The sequence below is a fragment of the Panthera pardus genome, unplaced genomic scaffold (assembly GCF_024362965.1).
Source record: "Panthera pardus isolate Hobbes unplaced genomic scaffold, ASM2436296v1 HiC_scaffold_27, whole genome shotgun sequence".
Lineage (NCBI taxonomy): Eukaryota > Metazoa > Chordata > Mammalia > Carnivora > Felidae > Panthera > Panthera pardus.
The window spans coordinates 40,860,812-40,879,790 of NW_026526843.1; the positions used below are offsets into that span (position 1 = coordinate 40,860,812).

Consider the following 18,979-nt stretch of genomic DNA (forward strand, 5'->3'; position numbering starts at 1 on the left):
TGCGGGGCTTGAACCCATGGACCGCGAGATTATGACCTGAGCCGAAGTCGGATGCTTAACTGATGGAGCCACCCAGGCGCCCCAGTAACCCCTTTTACAAATAAAATCTATGGAACAAATTTGCTTTAAACATACAGATGTAAATGTAACAACCATGACCAAGCAGAGATATAAAAGTGGTTCAACATCAGAAAATACATTAATGTAATTTATGCATTCTTTTATGCAACACTTCCTGAATGCCTACCATGTGACACTGTTCTGGGTATAGGAGAAATGCCCCAGAACCGTGAAAAAAAGAAAGTCCTTACCCTCATCAATTTCATAAACCAATGGGAGAAAAAAGGAAAACAACAGATATAATAATTTCAGAGTGTTATCAATTCTATGAAGAGCATTTCCGTGGTGATGTAATAAGTGGGGAGGGAATACATATTTAAACAGCCCTTTTCTAACCTGTTTTATAAATTTGAGTTGAAATCTGAGGATGGAAAGAACTTCCCAGAAGGAGGAAAAAGCAGGAGCAATGTACTTGATGTACTTGACGCAGGAAAGAGTGAGGAGGTTTGAGACCAAAATGAAGGCTAGTATTTCAGAAACAAAATGGTGGAGGGGAGGGGTTAGAGAGGTGAGTAAGGGGGTTCTGTAGGGCTGGGGTCTGCAAACTACAACTCATGAGCCAAATCCCCTTACTGCCAGTTTCGGTAAATAAAGTTCTATGGTAAAACAGCCAAACCCAATCATTTACATATCACCTATGGCTGCTTTCCCTATACCAGGGCCAAGTTGAATAGCTGTGACTGGAGACCACATGTGTGGTGAAGAAAAAAAGATTTACTATGTGGCTATTTAAATGTTTTTTTTTTTTTAACGTTTATTTATTTTTGAGACAGAGAGAGACAGAGCATGAACGGGGAAGGGGCAGAGAGAGAGGGAGACACAGAACCAGAAGCAGAAGCAGGCTCCAGGCTCTGAGCCATCAGCCCAGAGCCCGATGCGGGGCTCAAACTCACGGACCGGGAGATCCTGACCTTGAGATCCTGACCTTAGCTGCAGTCGGACGCTTAACCGACTGAGCCACCCAGGTGCCCCAACTATGTGGCTATTTAAAGAAAGTTTGCTGATGCTGCATGGCCTCATGCATGCGCTAGGAGGTCTGGATTGTCGTCTAACTGCAATGGGGAGACACTGGAGAGATTTAGGCAGGAGTGACATCACCTAACTTCCATTTTGAAAAGCGGTTACCTTTGGAGTAAGGTATTGACCAGGAGAAGGCATGAGGGAGACTTATGAAATGCTTCAAATGTTCTGGATCTTGATATGGGAAGACGGTTATCAAGCTTTACTTTTAAGCTGTATTTTTTTTTTTTTTTGGTATTTCAAGCTGTATTTTCAAGACTTTTCCACTTTACTCTGTACACATCATGCCTTAATATAAAAGTTTTAAAAAGCACAAAAAATGCACCATAACCAAAGTTAAGAGAAAAGGGACAGAGTGTGAGAAAGCAATTTGCAATATATAGCACACAAAAAGCCTTAATACCCATTAGCAAGGAAATGAGAAAAATCAAAAGATATAATTTAAAAATTAGTACGATATGGGGAAATGGGCACTCATATATATGTTAGTGGGAATGTAAATTAGTAAAACCTTTTCAGAAGATGATTTGTCAATATCCATTAAATTAAAAAATGTAAAATACTCTGTAACATAGCAATTTCACTTCTAGGAATCCATCTATTTAACAGATATACTTGAACATAATGAACAAGTATGTGTATATCCTAATGATGTTAAGCATGGATCTAAAACAGAAAAACCAGTAACTGCCTAAAATTGATAATTACCTATTCACATTGGCATGATTATATAAATTATGGTACCCTCATACAAGGGAAGTATATATATGCAGATGTACATTAAAGATGCTTAATGTGTAAACACCAAATCATGCCATGCCATAGAATATTTTTTTTTCAATGATACATACCAAACTGCTGAACGTTTGGAGTTTTAAGAGGAAAGTTGAAGGCACTGGAGGAGGTAAAGGGGTCTTTCACTCCACCCCAACATTTTATTATTAAAAATTTTCATACAGCAAGCCTAAAAGACCACCAATATATACCTACTTCTAAATTTTGTCATCAAAATTTTACTATACTTGGGTCTTGCATTTTTAATACAATATACGTTTTTATGTTTATACAAATAATGGACTTTTAATATTATCTTGTGCAAATGCGTTTGCTTTTCAGTCTATAATGCTTTTTTTCTAGTCAACAATATACTTTTAAATATACAGTTTGGCTTTTTAGCACATGGACATTGCCTTTTGTAATAAAAATATGGTTTGAATAATGAATAGATATTACTTTCAAGAAAAAGATTTTTACAAATTATTATTCCTCTCTTAATTCTTCTAGACACCAATTTTTCATTTATATATTCCATCCTAAAAATAAAAAATGATAAGCACTTAAGAGGTAGTAATGCACTATTGTCTTATTCCATACTTGAGATAAAATTCATTCCATTACTGCATCCCTGAAATGACTATCTTGCTTTTAAAGCTTAAGTTATTTAAATCATCCTTGTCTACACATTTCTATAATATTTTCCCCTTATAATTGGATATTAGTTTAACTGCCTATTTTTGACCCACCTTTTCACTTTCAAGCCTGTTGCTGTTACACGTCATAGTAAGACCATATATGAGCTAGTATTATGACTGCAATGTAAAAAAAAAAAAAACCTGAAAAGCAGTAAATGTAGAAAATTATCATCTATCTTCCTCCAGTACTTGCACTTTTATTTTTTTGTGTATATTTGTTCCCCATCCCATGCGTGTACATGCCTATAGTACTATCATTCCCCTTCCATATCTGATAAAATATGTTTTACATCAGTTGCTGATGATGAACAGGCATTTTCACGTTAACTGCCTACTTCTGGTACTGAAGAATTAAACTTCTCAGTATTGTCTGTGATACGTAATAAGAAACATAAAAATGAAAATTCCAAGCCTGCCCACAAAAATCACACGCTCAAAAAAAGCAATATTTACATAACTGCTACAAAGACATAAAGATGGCGTTTCATTAATGCAAATTATTAAGGAATAAATCACGGAACATCCGTTTTTGAATCACGGTTAAAACACACAAACCCACAAATATTTATGCCTTTCATGCCAATTTCAAATCTATATACTCGCCAACCAACACAGAGAGTACTATTTCCACAAATGGAACGAAACGAAGATTAAACCGTAGGCAAACGCACACACGCTATGTGTGCCAGATTAAATTTGAGATGTATTCAGACACTTCCTGAATGGCCACTTAAACAATCAAAGCAATGACGGGTTGCGCAAATTTTCATTAAGCGAGTGCCAATCTGACATTGACGAAAACTTGTCTATTTCCACTCGCGGCTTGAAATGAACAATACCAACGCACCCCCGTTTCCTTTCCCATTAACGCAAGCTCCCGAAAACTATTTCTTAACCCCTCCGTCATTCCCTCCAATTACTTACTGTTAAAATTGTGCTCCTCAGGTTGCTTGTTGGTTAACCAAATATCTCCATATGGATCTTCGTTATTCCACAGGGCCAGGTAATGACTCTTCCCGCCTCTTAAAGGCCTCTCGGGTACCTCCTCGTGCGCACTATTTCTGAATGGAGTTTCTAAAGAAATATCCTCTAAGGTCTCCCCACAGTGGACGTTATCTATGCACAGGATCCCTTGGCCTAATCTTTTCTCGTTGTAAAGACACGAGACTCTGGAAATTTTCATTTCTATGCCGACTTTAAGAATATTTTTATATACGAGAAAGTTCAGGCTGGGGTCCAGGTAGCACTTCTCCTGGTATACCCCGTCTGAGATCGTCACATCATAGCAGTAAAGGGGAGGTTTCGGTATTGTGTCGCGTGGTTCATCCTCTAACAGGTATCTCTGGACGGCCAGCACAGCGACAGGCACCACCTCTGAGGGGGTGACCCACTGCAGAGGTGAATCCGTTATTTGTTCAAGAACCTTTTGGATCCAGGACCTGCGCCCTTGGGCACCGGCCCTTCGGATCACCCCTCCCGGGACCCCAGCCCGATTTCTCTCAGGGTTCGGCAAATCTAGCCCAGCATGTGAGGGGCCGGCCTGAGGCTGACCTAACTCACCAGACATTTTTAGGTAACTGCGTACTCTCCTTACGCCCCAAAGCTAGTCTGTCCCGTCAGAAGCTGAGAGACCAGGAAACCGCGCGCTAGGCGACGATCACTACTCTGATCCCGCCGACTGCTAAGGCTCCGCCCCGAAGCCAGGCTGCGAAGATGATCCGCGCGCGCGCGTCAGCCCTCTAGCCCCACCCCTCTCTCGGCTAGCTTCCAACGCACAAGCGCTGCTACTAGGCAATCACACGCGCGGTTACGTAGCAGATCCTCCCACCTGGTGCTTGCCTGAATGTCTGGGGGGCGGGGGGAGAAAGCGTTGGTCGCCATGGTTCCCAAAATGTAGCAGGAGGGAGGGGGAGGAGCGCTCTGAGCTCTTCTAGAAAGGAGGGTGCTGGGAGGCAATGGGAAAGAGAAAGTGTCTGGAAGCGGGCTATGTAGTCGTAGCTCAGGTGTTTGGGGGTTTGGGCCTTGGGCCAGCTACAGAAAGTAAATTAGAGTTCATTAATATACATGAATGTGATACCACAAGTCTTGTACACTATGAACGGAACCAGATAATGTAGGCACAGCCTTCCGGAAAGACGCTCGCACAAAAAGTCCTCCCTAAACCTTAGTTGCTGTTGCTGTAAGCATTATTAGCATAATTGTCTGTAGTGACTCCCTAAGTGCAGGGTTGGTGAATTAGTGATTAAATGCAAATGAAAACAGAAAATTATAGAACTGGCTTGGTAAAGAGCTGTCTTTAGAATTCTTAAAACGTACTTATGTTTTATACTATAACTGGTGTAACAGAGGGCTAGGGTATAGAAGGTCAGAAACTGCATTTCTAAACTACAAGGAATGTATACAGAATGAATGTAAAGTGAAAAAGATGATAAGAATAGTCCAAATTAAAAATAAGATATTTATTACATGTCCCCACGTGTGCTAGTATAAAGGCATAACTCTAAGATGTTTCAGGTTTGGTTCCAGACCACTGCAATAAAGTGAATATCGCCATAAAGCGAGTCAAATGAATTTTTTGGTTTCCCAATTCATATAAAAGCTATGTTTATACTATACTGTAGTCTAGTAAGTGTGCAATAGTATTATGTCTAAAAAGGACAATGAACATACCTTAATTTAAAAATATTGCTAAAAATTGGGAGGTGCCTGGGTGGCTCAGTCAGTTAAGCGTCTGAGCCTTGGGCTCAGGTCATGATCTCACGGTTTGTGGGTTTGAGGCCCCTGTCAGGCTCTACACTGACAGCACGGATGGAGCCTGCTTGGGATTCTATCTCTCTCTCTCTCTTTCTGCCTCTCCCCTCCTCTCCCTCTGTCTCTGCCCCTCCCCTGCTCTAGCTTGCTCTGTCTCTCTCTGTCTCTCAAAATAAATAAATAAACATTTAAAAATTGCGAACCATAATCTGGGCTTTCAGTAAGTCATAATCATTTTGTTGATTGCCTCATTGTTGATGGCTGCTGACTGATCAGGGGTTAATGGTTGCTGAAGGTTGGGGTGGCTGTGACAATTCCTTAAAATAAGAACAATGAAGTTTGTCCCATTGATTGACTCTTCCCTTTCATGAATGATTTCTCTATAGCATGAGATGCTGTTTGATAGCATTTTTCCTAGAGTGGAACTTCTTTCAAAATCAGAGTCAATCCTGTCAAACCCTGCCACTGCTTTATCAACTAAGTTTATGTAATATTCTAATTTTTTAAGTGTTTATTTATTTTTGAGAGAGAAAGTGTGAATGGGGAAAGGCAGAAAGAGAGGGAGACACAGAGTCCGAAGCAGGCTCCAGGCTCTCAGCTGTCAGAACAGAGCCTGATGCGCAACTCCAACTCATCAACCGTGAGATCATGACCTGAGCACTAGTCGGACACTTAACCGACTGAGCCACCCAGGCACCCCAAGTTCATGTAATATTCTAAATCCTTTGTTGTCATTTTAACAATCTTCACAGCATCTTCACCAGGAGTAGATTCCATCTCGAGAAACCACTTTTGCTCATCCATAAGAAGCAACTCCTCATCCCTGAGAGTTTTATCATGAGACTGCAGCAATTCTATCACATCTTCAGTCTCCTTCAGGCTTCTAATTCTAGTTCTCTTGCTATCTCTACCACATCTGCAGTTACTTTCTCCACTGAAGTCTTGAACCTTCAAATTGTAAAAAACAGAATACTTGTGAAGCTCATAAAGTGAAGTGCAATAAAATGAGGTATGCCTGTACACAGAATGTAGTAATTGTCCTAAAAATACTTTGCAAAGGTGGCTATAGGCTTGTTTTGATTATATTAATCACCTTTTACTATTTCATCACTATTTATTAACTCTTTATGAAGTCCCTACCATGATGCGGGCACTGTTCTAGGCCACTGGGAATAACCGTAGTGAGGATCCTTTAGCCAAGCTTCTTCTCATTGCTTGGGTTGAAAACCCCTGACATTATTTAACCAATTCATTCATTCTACACATATTTCTTGAGTATCTGCCCTGGGCAGGGTACAATCTTGCTATGGAGACCAAAAAACACAATAAGGGGAAAGGGAGTGGATGGGCAAGAGTTAATATTTTATTTAGAATATGAAGATTAGGGAAAGGCTCTTTATGAAAATACAGACTGAACAGAGTGATGACCTACAGGAAGTGATGGAGTAGATGTGTGGATATCTTTGAAAAGTACATTTGAATCAGAGGGAACAGCAAAAGCAGATTCCATAAGACAAGAGGATGCTTGATATTTTCAAGGAAATGCTAAAGCCATCCGCTGGAGTGGAAGGGGGAGGGAGAGAGTGGTAGGAGATGAAGTCAGAGAGGTAGCAGGTCTCTGTGGGCTTTCCTCTGCTTTGAGCAGGAGAGTGACATACTTCGGCTTAAGCCCCACTTCCTTCATGAAGACTCCCATAACTAATTCATTCTAGAATGATCTCTGTCTCTTATTGGTATCACCTGGTATGTGTCGCTTATTTAGCATTTATCATCTAATACCTTGTAATTAAAAACAAAACTTCTAATGTATGTAGTTTGTCCCTCTAACTCAGGGTTCCTCAATCTGGACACTTTCCACATTTTGGACCACAGAATTATTTGTTGTGGGGGTGTCTTGTGCACTGGGGGGTGTTTAGCAGCATTCCTGAGCTCTACCCACCTACATGCCTGTAGAACTAATCTCCCTCCCCTGCCAACCAAAAGTATCTCCAGATATGGACAAAGATCCCATGAGGGGTAATATTACCACTGGTTAGGAACCACTAAGTTAACTAGACTGTAAGCCTTTTAAGAGCATAAACTGATTTATTCTTTTTTGTTTTGCATAGTTCTTTCATTACTGTCATGCATAAAAGGCACTCAAATATTTTAAATAAATGAAACTTGTAACTCCTACCACCTTTCCACCAAAGTGAATACACATAAGTATGCCTCTCTATAAACAAATACATTAAACAATCCAGACGTACAAAACACAAAATAATTAAGCTCCCAGAGTACTTTGTTATGTTTGCTGCTGAGTCCCCAGTGCCAAAATAAGTATCTAGAATATAGAAGGTGCTCAATAGTATTTATTAAATGAATAAATGACATTTTGGATTTTTATTGGATTTACTACAAGAGACATTAAATATCAGCCATCTCTATTATTTATCCAGGAGGAATTGTTCAAAATCTTTCATATTTGATCCATTAGCACCCCCCTAAACTATATACTCAGTAAAGTTTATGCAGAATAGTATTGTATCATCATTTTCTAAGTCCTTCTAGCTAATTCATAAAAGATAAATATTGGCAGTGGTGCTCAGTGTTTCAGTAATTAGTGGAATCAGGAAAAAATAGCACCTATGTTTTTTTCTTTTTTTTGCAATACTACACACAATAAATATGCACAGTGACTATGATAACACATTTGGAGTCTTGTATTGTTCTACTGACAATCTGCTGACAGTACATCTCTCTAAGAATTAAGGTACCTACTTGGGTAGTTATCACACCTATGTATAAATGTTCCCTGTTGTGGTATTAGAAGTGTCTGTTTTAGGGTTACTTACACAATAACAAAAAAAGTAAGAGAAATGACTTTTAGAGCCAATAATGGATATCATTTAGGTTATTGATTTTTTTTTTTCCCCTCAGATCTGGATGATCTGTTATAGTGCCCTCCAGAGTGTAAAATAATAAAAGCAGGCAAGATAATATTTTATTTTATTAAATGGTGATATTCTAAGATATTCAAAACATTTTAAATACATCATGAAATTAATTTTGGTAGACCACCAAATTTGGTATGCAGATAATAGCCCATTAATTTTTCTTATCTTTAAAATTAGACTAATGAAATAGTCATGGTTGTTGAAAAATTAAATAAGTTCATATGGATAAAGTGCCTAAAGCAGTTTTTGGCACATACCTAGAATTCAATGAATGGTAGCGATTCTTAATATTATTTTAAAAAGAAGATATTGGAATAACATAAAATCATAGAATGCTAGAACTGTAGGAGCCATTAGATAGCCACTAGTTCAGTGTTCTTCAAACTGAGCATTGTGAGGCATTAATGAGGTCATGAAGTCAATTTATTGGGTCACACACAGCAGTTAAAAACATGAAAAAGAATAGAACAGGGTTGCCTGGGTGACTCAGTCATTAAGGGTCCTACTCTTGATTTTGGCTCAGGTCATGAGTTTGAGCCCTGCATGGGGCTCTGAGCTGCCAGTGCTGAACATGCTTGGGATCCTTTCTCTCCCTCTCACTCTCTTTTCCTCCCCTGCTTTCAACCTCTCTCTCTCTCTCTCTCATTCTCTCTCAAAAATAAATAAATAAACATTAAAAAAGAGAATAGAACAGAAAATGTCAGAGTGCATCACACAAAGTAAGGATAAGGATTGTTTTGTAAAATTTTTGTTTCAGATTTGTTGGTGTATGTGTATACTGGGTTGTGATGTAAAATGATTTCCTTACCATAGATTGTGGCCAGAAAAGTATAAATACAACTGCTATATAGTACAACCCCCTTTGATTACAAATGACGAAATTGGGGCCCAGAAAAGGGAGCTAACATGACCAAGACCACCCTGTGGTAAGTGATGGAGAATTAGAACTGCTAGCCAAGTCTCCTGATTACCAAGCCAATGTCCTTTCCATGACATAAAGTTAGATCCTGGATTAAACACCAAGTATATCAAGTTTTTTATTTGAAAAGCCTTTGTTTATTATAATTTTAGTTATTTTTCTTTGAATAACCTTGTTTGATCTTCTCATTAATTTAACCGTCCTTTCATTTATTTGCAATAGGGAGGTTAATCAAAATCATTTCCTGGCCTGAGGCATTGGGCATTGGAGGTACACTTGTCAGTTCATCTAATATGTAAGATTCTGTCAGTGTGGGTAGAGATGTGGGGGAGGAAGAAAAAGAAGTGGCATGACTAGCTGGTGTTAAAGGGATGTGGAGAGTTCGGATGATATCTCAAAGAGTATTTAGGTAAGCTCTCCAAACATCACCACGGTAACCAAAGAGGGCCTGAGGGTGGCTGCTTGGCAACCAGAGCTCTACAACCTCCGGCTCAGCGCTGCCCTTTACCAACATCATTCGTTTTTCAGGCTGATCTTGATGATTTTATTAACCAAATTTCCTCTGCATACAAGGATGAGTCTGCATAGCTTTTAATACCCCCTACCTCATTGGAATCAAGAATGTTCTGTGTTACCTTTCTCTCTGATATCAGAAACGTTTTGATTTATTTGTTGGATATGTATATATATATATATATATATATATACACATATATATTTATACACACACACACATATATACTCAAATACACACACACACACACACACACACACAAACACACACACAAAGGTCTCTAACACAAGCTTACCGTAACAATGGTTTTAGACTCCTTTTGCCCCTCAGTTACTCAAATATTCATATTTGTTCCCATGCCCTTGCTTATCCTATGTGCATATTAGATGTGCAATTAATAGTTAATTGATGCTCTTCCCCCTTCTCTTCTGTCCTTTCAAATCCTACTATTTTTGTAAAGATTTCGGTGTGTTAGCTTTTCTTCTGAATCTCAATATTATGAATCTGTAAGAGACTATTAGAATATGGATTTGATCATTTTTTTAAAAAGTTTAAATGTTTATTTTTGAAAAAGAGAGACAGACACAGAGAGTGAGCAGGGGAGGGGCAGAGAGAGGGAGACACAGAATCCAAAGCAGGCTCCAGGCTCTGAGCATAGAGCCTGATGCGGGGCTCAACCTCAAGAGCCGTGAGATCATGTCCTGAGCCCAAGTCGGATGCTTAACCAACTGAGCCACCCAGGCACCCCTGGATTTGAGTATTTTTAACTAATTAAGTCTTTGTTTCCCTGACTGAGAAAGGGGTACTGCCAGCAAACTCCCAGGATTCTACAGATTAATTTATTCCTGCTTCTTCTCATTTGTCATATCCAGCATGCTTCAGTGTTTATATTTCTCCTCTCAAGAATTTGTTGATATGTGTGGCTAAAATTTTGGAAATATGAATACCAGTATGTATACTGGGTTGCCTTACCTGAAATAGGCCTGGGCCAGCAAGTTGGTTCTCAATAGGCTATTTACTTAAAGATGTCCATGCTAATTTATTTTAAAAAACAACAGCTTTATTGAAATATAATTCACAGAAAATATAATTCACTCATTTATTTTTTAAAAAAGTTTATTGATTTATTTTGAGAGAGAGAGTGTGCAAGCAGGGAAGGGGCAGAAAGAGGAGAGAGAGAAGCCCAAGCAGTCTGCGTGGATCCCGACGTGGGGCCTGAACTTATGAACTGCAAGATCATGACCTGACCCAAAACCAAGAGTCGGATGCTCAACCAACTGAGCCACTCAGGCACCCCTGTTCCTCTTTTCTGAGACTGTTTTAAGTATTCTGGGTCCCTTACATTTCCATGGGAATTTTAGGATTAGCTTGTCAATTTCTGCAAAAATGGCAGCTGGAATTTTGAATTGCAGATGTTAGTCCATTTACATTTTTCCATCTTTATTGAGACATAATTGACATATAGCATTGTTTAAGTTTAAGGTGTACAATGTGGCGATTTGATACACATATATACTGTGAAATGATGACAATAAGGTTGTTTAATACAACCTTCATCTCACATAATTACAATTTTTTTGCTGATGTTCTTATGGTGAGACCATTTAAGATTTACTCTCTTAGCAACTTTCAAGTATTCATTAGAGTAATTTTAACTGTAATCATCATGCTACAATTAGATCTTAAGTACTTATTACTCTTATAACTTGAAGTTTGTAGCTTTTGACCAATATCCCCACATTTATCCCACTTCACATCCCCTGGCAACCACCAATCTACTCTGCTTCTATGATTTTGGCTTTTGTTGATTCCACATATAAGTGAGATCATATAATATTTGTCTTTCTCTAACTTATTTCACTTAGCATAATGCTCTCAGGATTTATCTATGTTGTCACAAATGGCAGGATTTCCTTCTTTTTATGGCTAAAATATATATAATATATATTATATTATATATTAATTATATATATAGATAACATTATCCACATCTATATATATAAATATCTACATATATATCTACATCTATATATTTCATCTATATCTATCTATCTATATATATCTACATCTATATATTTATATATATATTTATATATATAGATGTAGATAACATTATCTGTATCTATATATTTACATATATAGATGTACAAAGGCCTGTGATCAACATTCTGCATGAAATTTCCCCTTGAGGCATTACCTGACTTTTAACCTGTGCCTGTTCAGGGTGAGAGGCAAAGAAACCAAGCATAAATCAGTTGCTAAAATGATGCTAAGCTAAACAGAGTCATAATATCACAGAGTGCTGGGAAGGCAAAAACAGGAATTCAGGAATCTCCAAATACCCTAATAAACAACCTAGGTTTTTAGTTGAGCCCAAGGAAGGTTGCATCATGTGAGTAAGTTTAAACTGGCAATAGACCAGCCAGCCACAACTGTGTTAAGATGATCTATCCCCACTCTATCTGTTGTTTAGAAAAAAAAAATTTATCTTATTCTGAGGAAGATATAATCCAAAACCACTACAATTTTCTATGCACAAATAAAAAATTACCTGATATGCTAGGAAACAGGACCAAATGACAAAAAAAAAAAAAAATCAAGAAAACACTCAACAGAAACAAACACATAGGTGATTAAAAAGTTGGAGTAAACAGAATGGCCTTTAAGATAACTATGAATAATATGTTCAATAAATAAAGGAAATAATAGATAATTTTACCAGAGGTATGGACGTTATAAAATAAAGTCAAGTGAAAATTCAGTAATTAAATAATAGAATAACTGAAATTAAGAATTTAATGGATAAATTTAACAAAGATTAAACAGAACAGAAGAAAGGATTAGTGAACAGGATAGTAATAGATCAGTAGACAGTATCCAGACTAAAGTTCAGAAAAACATTGGATAATATAGAAAAAAGAATGAGACAGGGATAAGATGGTGGAAAGATCTAACATATATGTAGTTAGAATAGGAGAACAAGAGGAAAAGAATGCAAAAACAGTATTTGAAGAAATCTTTGTCAAGGATTTTTTTTTTTTTTTACAAATTGAAGAAAGTTTTTTTTTTTAATCTTTATTTTTGAGAGAGAGATGGAGTGCAAGTGGGGAGGAATAGAGACAGAGGGAGACACAGAATCCGAAGTAGGCTTCAGGGTCTGAGCTGTCAGCACGAAGCACGATGCGGGGCTCGGGCTCACCAACTGTGAGATCATGACCTGAGCCAAAGTCAGACACTTAACCAACTGAGCCACCCAGGCGCCCCAAAAACTGAAGAAAGTTTTTAAGCTACATGTTCTAGATGCTACATGAATCTAAAGCAGAATAATGACTGCAGCAGGCGGATTCATTTCATTTGATTTCATCCCCCAAAATGTCCACATCCGAATCCTCAGAACTACATATATGTTATATTACATGGTAGAAGGGAATTAAAGTTGTAGATGAAATTAATATTTTTAATCAACTGAATTTAAGATAAGAAGAGTATCTTGGATCCTGGTGGGCCCTTAAAAGTGGAAGAGGAAGGCAGCAGTGAAAGATGTGGAATGAGGGCTTGACCATTCATTGCTGGTTTTAAACATGGAGGAGGGGGTCATGACCCAAGGAATGCAGGTGACCTCTAGAATTTAGAAATGGCCCTCAGCTTCCAGGCTGCAAGAATAATGTGTCCTCAGTCCTATAAGCATAAGGAATTGAATTCTGTCAAAAGCTTTAACAAGTAAAATAACGGATTTTCCTCTAGAGCCTCCAGAATGAAACTCATCCCTGCTCACAACTTTAACCATTCAGGAACATACTGGACTTCTGACCTACAAAACTATAAGACAACATATTTATGTTGTTTTAAGTCACTACATTTATAGTAATTCTTTATGGCAACAATATAAAAATAATATAGTGAGAAAGAAAACCAGACAATAGGTACATTGAAGTAAAACTGATGGATACCAGAAACAAAGAGAAAAATTGTAAAGTAACTAGAGAACAAAGACACATCATCTTTGCAAGAGCAACAATAATCTTGACAACTGAATTTTCAAAAGAAATAATGAAAGAATAAAATGACCTGACACCTGCAAAGTGCTGAGCAAAATATGTTCCAACCAGGAAAAAATTCTTTCAAAATGAAGGTGAATCAGAAAGGCTTAAAAGAAACAAAAATTGAGGGAATTTATAACTACCAGACATGCACTAAAAGAAATACTAAAGGGGGTTGTTTATGCATAAGGAAAATGATCCCAAATGGAAACAATTAATTTAAGAAAAAATGAAGAACACTAAAATGAGTTAATACAGGTAAATCTACGTAAATATTGTCCATTCAAAAGAACAATAGTCTCTTTTGGAGTTTAAAATATATGCGCAATTAAAATACATGATAATAGCACAAAAGATGGGAGAGTATAAATGGAGTTGAAGTGTTATAAGGTTCTTACCTTTTCTGAAAAGTGGTAAGAGCACTATGTTAGGGTAGATTTTCATAAGCCAAGAAGGATGTTGTAATTGTGAGAAATGAAACTATTAATAAAAAAAACACCACAGACAAGTTACAAGAGTGTTAAAAATGAAATAACAAACAACTTGGTTAATGCAAAATAAAGCAGTAAAGGAAAAAAAACAGGCTAAAGAAAAGAGGGCAAATAGAAAACAAATAGTAAAATGGTAGATTAAAACCCAAATTTCCCAGTAAATCACATTTATATTTAATAGTCCATTAATAGAGTAAATAGTCCAATTAAAAAATAAAGATTGTAGGGGCACCTGGGTGACTCAGTTGGTTAAGCATCTGACTCTTGATTTTGGCTCAGGTCATGATCTCACAGTTGTGAGATCAAACCCTGTGTGAGGCTCTACTGACATGGAGCCTGCTTAAGATTCTCTCTCTCCCTTTCCCTCAGCCCTTCCCACACTGCCTCTCTCTCAAAATAAATAAATAAACATTTAAATAACCCACAAAAATTGTTAAACTGGATAAAAACAAACTACAACTATGTGCAACTTACAACAGACACACCTTACTTAAAGAAGATAGAAAGTTTGAAAGTGAACGTTGAAAAAGATACACCATGCAAACGTGAATCAAAATAAAGCAGCTATAATTATACTAATATAAGGCAAATTAGACTTTAAGGTAAAAAGTATTATGAGAGATATTAGACATATCTCAATGATTAAAGGATCAATTCAACAACAAATTATAAAAAACAAAATAAAATAGCTCCAAAATATATTAAGTGAAAGCTGACATAACTCCATACATAAACAGATAAATCTACAAACAAATGTGGAGATTTTAGCACACCTTCTCCAATAAAATGATAGAATAAGCAGACAAAACAAAGGTATGGGTATAGAAGCATAAATAAGACTAACAAATATGTTCTAACATATTTAGAACGTTGTATGAAGTAAATGTAGAAGACACACTCTTTTCAAATTGTTCCTGGACTATTTATCAAAACTGACCATATGCTGAGCCACAAAGCAATTCTCAACACATTTCGAGTGGCTGGAATCAGAGTATGTTCTCTGACCACAGTTGGTGCAATTAAGGTAGATATCAATAACAAAAAGACTAGAAATCTCCAAATACTGAAAAATTAAGTAATACATTACATGACATTACAACTTGTCCAATGCATCTATAGCAGTGCTTAGAGCTTTATAGCCTTATGTGAATATATTAGAAAAGATGAAAGGTTAAAAATCAATGATATAAACATCCACCTCAAAAAGATTAAAAAATAACAAATTAAACTGCAAGAAAGGAGGAGAAAGATGGTAAGAGCAGAAAACAAAAAAATAGAAAACAGACAATAGAGAAGATTAACAAAGCCAAAAGTTGGCTCTTTGAAAAGACTAATGAAATTGATAAATCTGTAGCAATACTTATAAGAAAAACATAAAATATAAATTATAAGTATCAGTCAGGAAACAAGGGACATCGGTATAGAATCTATAGATACTGTAAAGACAAGAAGATATTATGAACAATAAATTTGATATTTTGCATAAAATGCACACGTTATGTAAAAAATGCAGCTTACTAAAACTGATTTCAATTAGATTATAAAATTCAAATAATCTTATACATATTAAAGAGGTTGGTTCCACAATTAAATATATTCCCACAAAGAAAATACCAGATCAAGATGGATTCGCAGTAAATTCTCACTAATATTTAAGGCAAAAATAACATGAATGTTACTTAAACTCCTCCAGAAATTAAAAAAAGAGTGAATGACACATTTCTTTACATGTTTTATGAGGCCATTGTAATCATAATAATTCAATCATAATAATTCAGTTAAGTGTCAGACTCTCAGTTTTGGCTCAGATCATGATCTCACGGTTTTGTAAGTTGGAGCTCCACATTAGGCTCTGTGCTGACAATGTGGAACCTGCTTGGGATTCTCTCTCTCCTTCTCTCTCCATCTCTGCTCATGCTGTCTACATCTCTCTCAAAATAAATAAATAAACTTAAAAAAATAAAGAAAGAGAACTGGATCTTACAAAGATTGAAAAGGAAGAAATAAGTCTTTCATTATTTATAGATGACATGGCTGTGTGTGTGGAAATTCTAAAAGTATTTACAAAAAAACTTACTAGAATTAATAAATAAATTTAGCAAGTTTGCCAGATATAAGATCACTGTATGTATTAGAGTTCTCCAGAAAAACAGAACCAATAGGATATATTTAGGAAAGGATTTATTATGACGAATTGGCTTACACAATTAGGGAGGTTGTGAAGTTCCACAATTTGCCATCTGCAGGCTGGAGATCCAGGAGAGCCAGTGGTGTAATTCAGTCAGTCTGAAGGCCTGAGAATGAGGATCGAGGCCAGCAGGAAAAGATTGATATCCTGGCTCAAGCAATCAGGTAGGAAGGGCTCAATTCTTCCTTTGTTTTTTTGTTTTATTCAGCCGCTCCACAGATAGAATGATGCCAATCCACACTATAGAGGGCAAACTACTTTTTTGGTCCACCTATTCAAATACTAATTTCATCCAGAAACACCCTCACAGACACACCCAGAAATAATGTTTAGTGAAATATCTAAGCACACGTTGATCTAGTCAACTTAACACATAAAATTAACCATCATAATATACAAAAATGATTTTTATTTCTATACATTAATGACAAGCAGAAAATAAAATGAAAAATAATGCCATTGGCATTATTTTAAAAAATTATCAAATATTGAGGGATAAAATTAACAGAAGATTGCAATACTTCTACAAAGAAAAGTACAAAAACATTGAGAGAAATTAACATAGACCTAAATAAAAAGAGAATTGTACACTGGCCACCAATTAGAAAACTCTATATTTTAAAGATGTTTATTTTCTATAACTCAATTTCCAATACAAACTAATAATCCCAGTAGGCTTTTTAAAATGGAAATTGACAAGTGGATTCTAAATTGTACATAGAATTGCAAATGGCAATAACAGCAATTAAAATCTTGTAGAAAAACAAAATTTGATGATTTACATAAATCAAATTACTTTACAAAGCTATAACAATTTAACCAATGTGTGATTTTTGCAAATATAGAAAAACTGAACAATGGTAGAGTCTGAAAAGAGATCTATACGTATACTGTCATTTATGATAAAAATAATCCATTATAATGCAGCAGGGGAGAAAATGGTCCTTTTGGTAAGTGGCTCTGGATTACCTGGGTTAGCCAATAAATCCAAATAATCCTTTGCATTGATTTCAAACTATAGGCAAAATTCAATTCCAAACGGATCATAGATTAAAAGTGGAAGGTTAAACAAATGAAAGTTATTGAAGATAACATAGGATAATGTCTTAATGACCTTGATATACTCAAGCATTCCTTAGCAAGGACACAAAAAGCACTAACCCTAAACAAAAAAAATAAATTCCACTTTATTAAAATTAAGATGTTATTAAGAGAGTGAAAGGCAGGTCACAGAATGGGAGAAAATATTTTCAATACCTGTATCTGAGAAAGGACTTAGATTCAGAATTATACAGAACTACAAATCAATAAGGATAAGGGCAACCCAATTGTTGTTTTTTTTTTCATTTTAAACACGGAGTTTATTTAAACAACAAGACATTTTACTTGAAAGGAAAGCTATCTAGGATTCAGTTTTATCCCTACATAAAGACAGATTGCCCTATATGTAACAGCTATGTACAAAAAATTATAAACTTAGTTTTTCAATGATAAATGAAAAACATTAAAATTCTCCAATCTAACAAGGTATGCAAGGGTTTTTATGTTGCTCTTTGTTTTGTTAAGCAGTGAGAGCAAAACAACGTACTGGAATATAAAGAGCTGAATGAACACGCCACTAGTGGAGAAAAGGGGCATTTTCACAGAAATGGGGTATTTGCCCTTCCCATCTCCATTTGATGTCAATAAAAACATACTATTGGCAAATTAGTTAAAAAAATGCAATATGCTTGTGCACATACACAGTTACTTTTATGTCCAGTAAATGAACAGGGAAGGGGAAAATGAAATACTAGAGAAAACTATACCGTAGTAGTCAGGCTGTGGTGGAACCAAATTGCGGTTTTCTAATTGAGAATGTGTTCTTGATCTGGAAGGACAGAATTCTGGGGTAAAGTAGCAGGTTCCATTATTAGTAGACACCTCCTGTCTGCTGCTGGAACACATCAATTGTATCTTCATCCTCCATTTCCAACTGTGCAGGTGTGTCTGTTTCATTGATTGGCTGCCCATCAAATAGAAACCTGATCTGCCTCATTGACAGACCCTGTCGTTCACAATAGGCTTTCATTAGTTTTCTAAGTGGCGTATGCCTCTTAATCTTAAACTGTACCACAGAATCATCCTGCCCTGCCACCTTCAAATTAATATGGTCATTGCTCTTAGTCTTGACACCTTCCTTGGGCTTTTTGTCAGCCATGGCGAGCGCTGGAGTCTCCTCAGCTGTGGCTTCACAAAAAAGGTATCAGGTCCACACCCAATGAGCACACAAGCAGTACTGGGAGCGGCAGAAGGAAGAGGCAACCCAAATATTTTTACTGACAAATCTGGAACAGCTGCATCAAAAACACAATATCCAAATGGTCAGTAAGACAATAAATAGACACTCAATTTTGTTATCAAGTAAAGGCAACTTAAAATAACAAGCAGAGAATACTCTACATCCTTTGAAGAGTGCTAAAATTTAAAAAATAGAACCTGTCCTACATTGCTGGTGGGAACATAAATTGATAGAATTACTTTGGAAC

General features: G+C 36.5%; 2 protein-coding genes across 2 annotated transcripts in view; both read right to left on the minus strand.

Moving 5' to 3' along the window:
• Positions 1-4,299, minus strand: part of RADX (RPA1 related single stranded DNA binding protein, X-linked) — a 70,128-nt gene extending 65,829 nt beyond the window's left edge. Inside the window, exon 1 of the mRNA XM_019435694.2 lies at positions 3,537-4,299. Coding sequence (XP_019291239.1) covers positions 3,537-4,179 — 643 coding nt within the window. The 5' untranslated portion in view covers positions 4,180-4,299. The remainder of the gene's footprint in view (positions 1-3,536) is intronic.
• A 12,130-nt stretch (positions 4,300-16,429) lies between these two features.
• On the minus strand, positions 16,430-18,766 carry LOC109258689 (small ubiquitin-related modifier 2-like). The gene has a single exon (XM_053891305.1). The coding sequence runs from the start codon at positions 18,649-18,651 to the stop codon at positions 18,364-18,366; it is 288 nt and encodes a 95-aa protein (XP_053747280.1). The 5' UTR covers positions 18,652-18,766; the 3' UTR covers positions 16,430-18,363.
• Between the last annotated feature and the right edge of the window lie 213 nt (positions 18,767-18,979).

What these genes read in the sequence shown, in the direction of transcription:
- LOC109258689 (XM_053891305.1), bottom strand. Translation starts at nt 18,651, where the DNA reads ATGGCTGACAAAAAGCCCAAGGAAGGTGTCAAGACTAAGAGCAATGAC.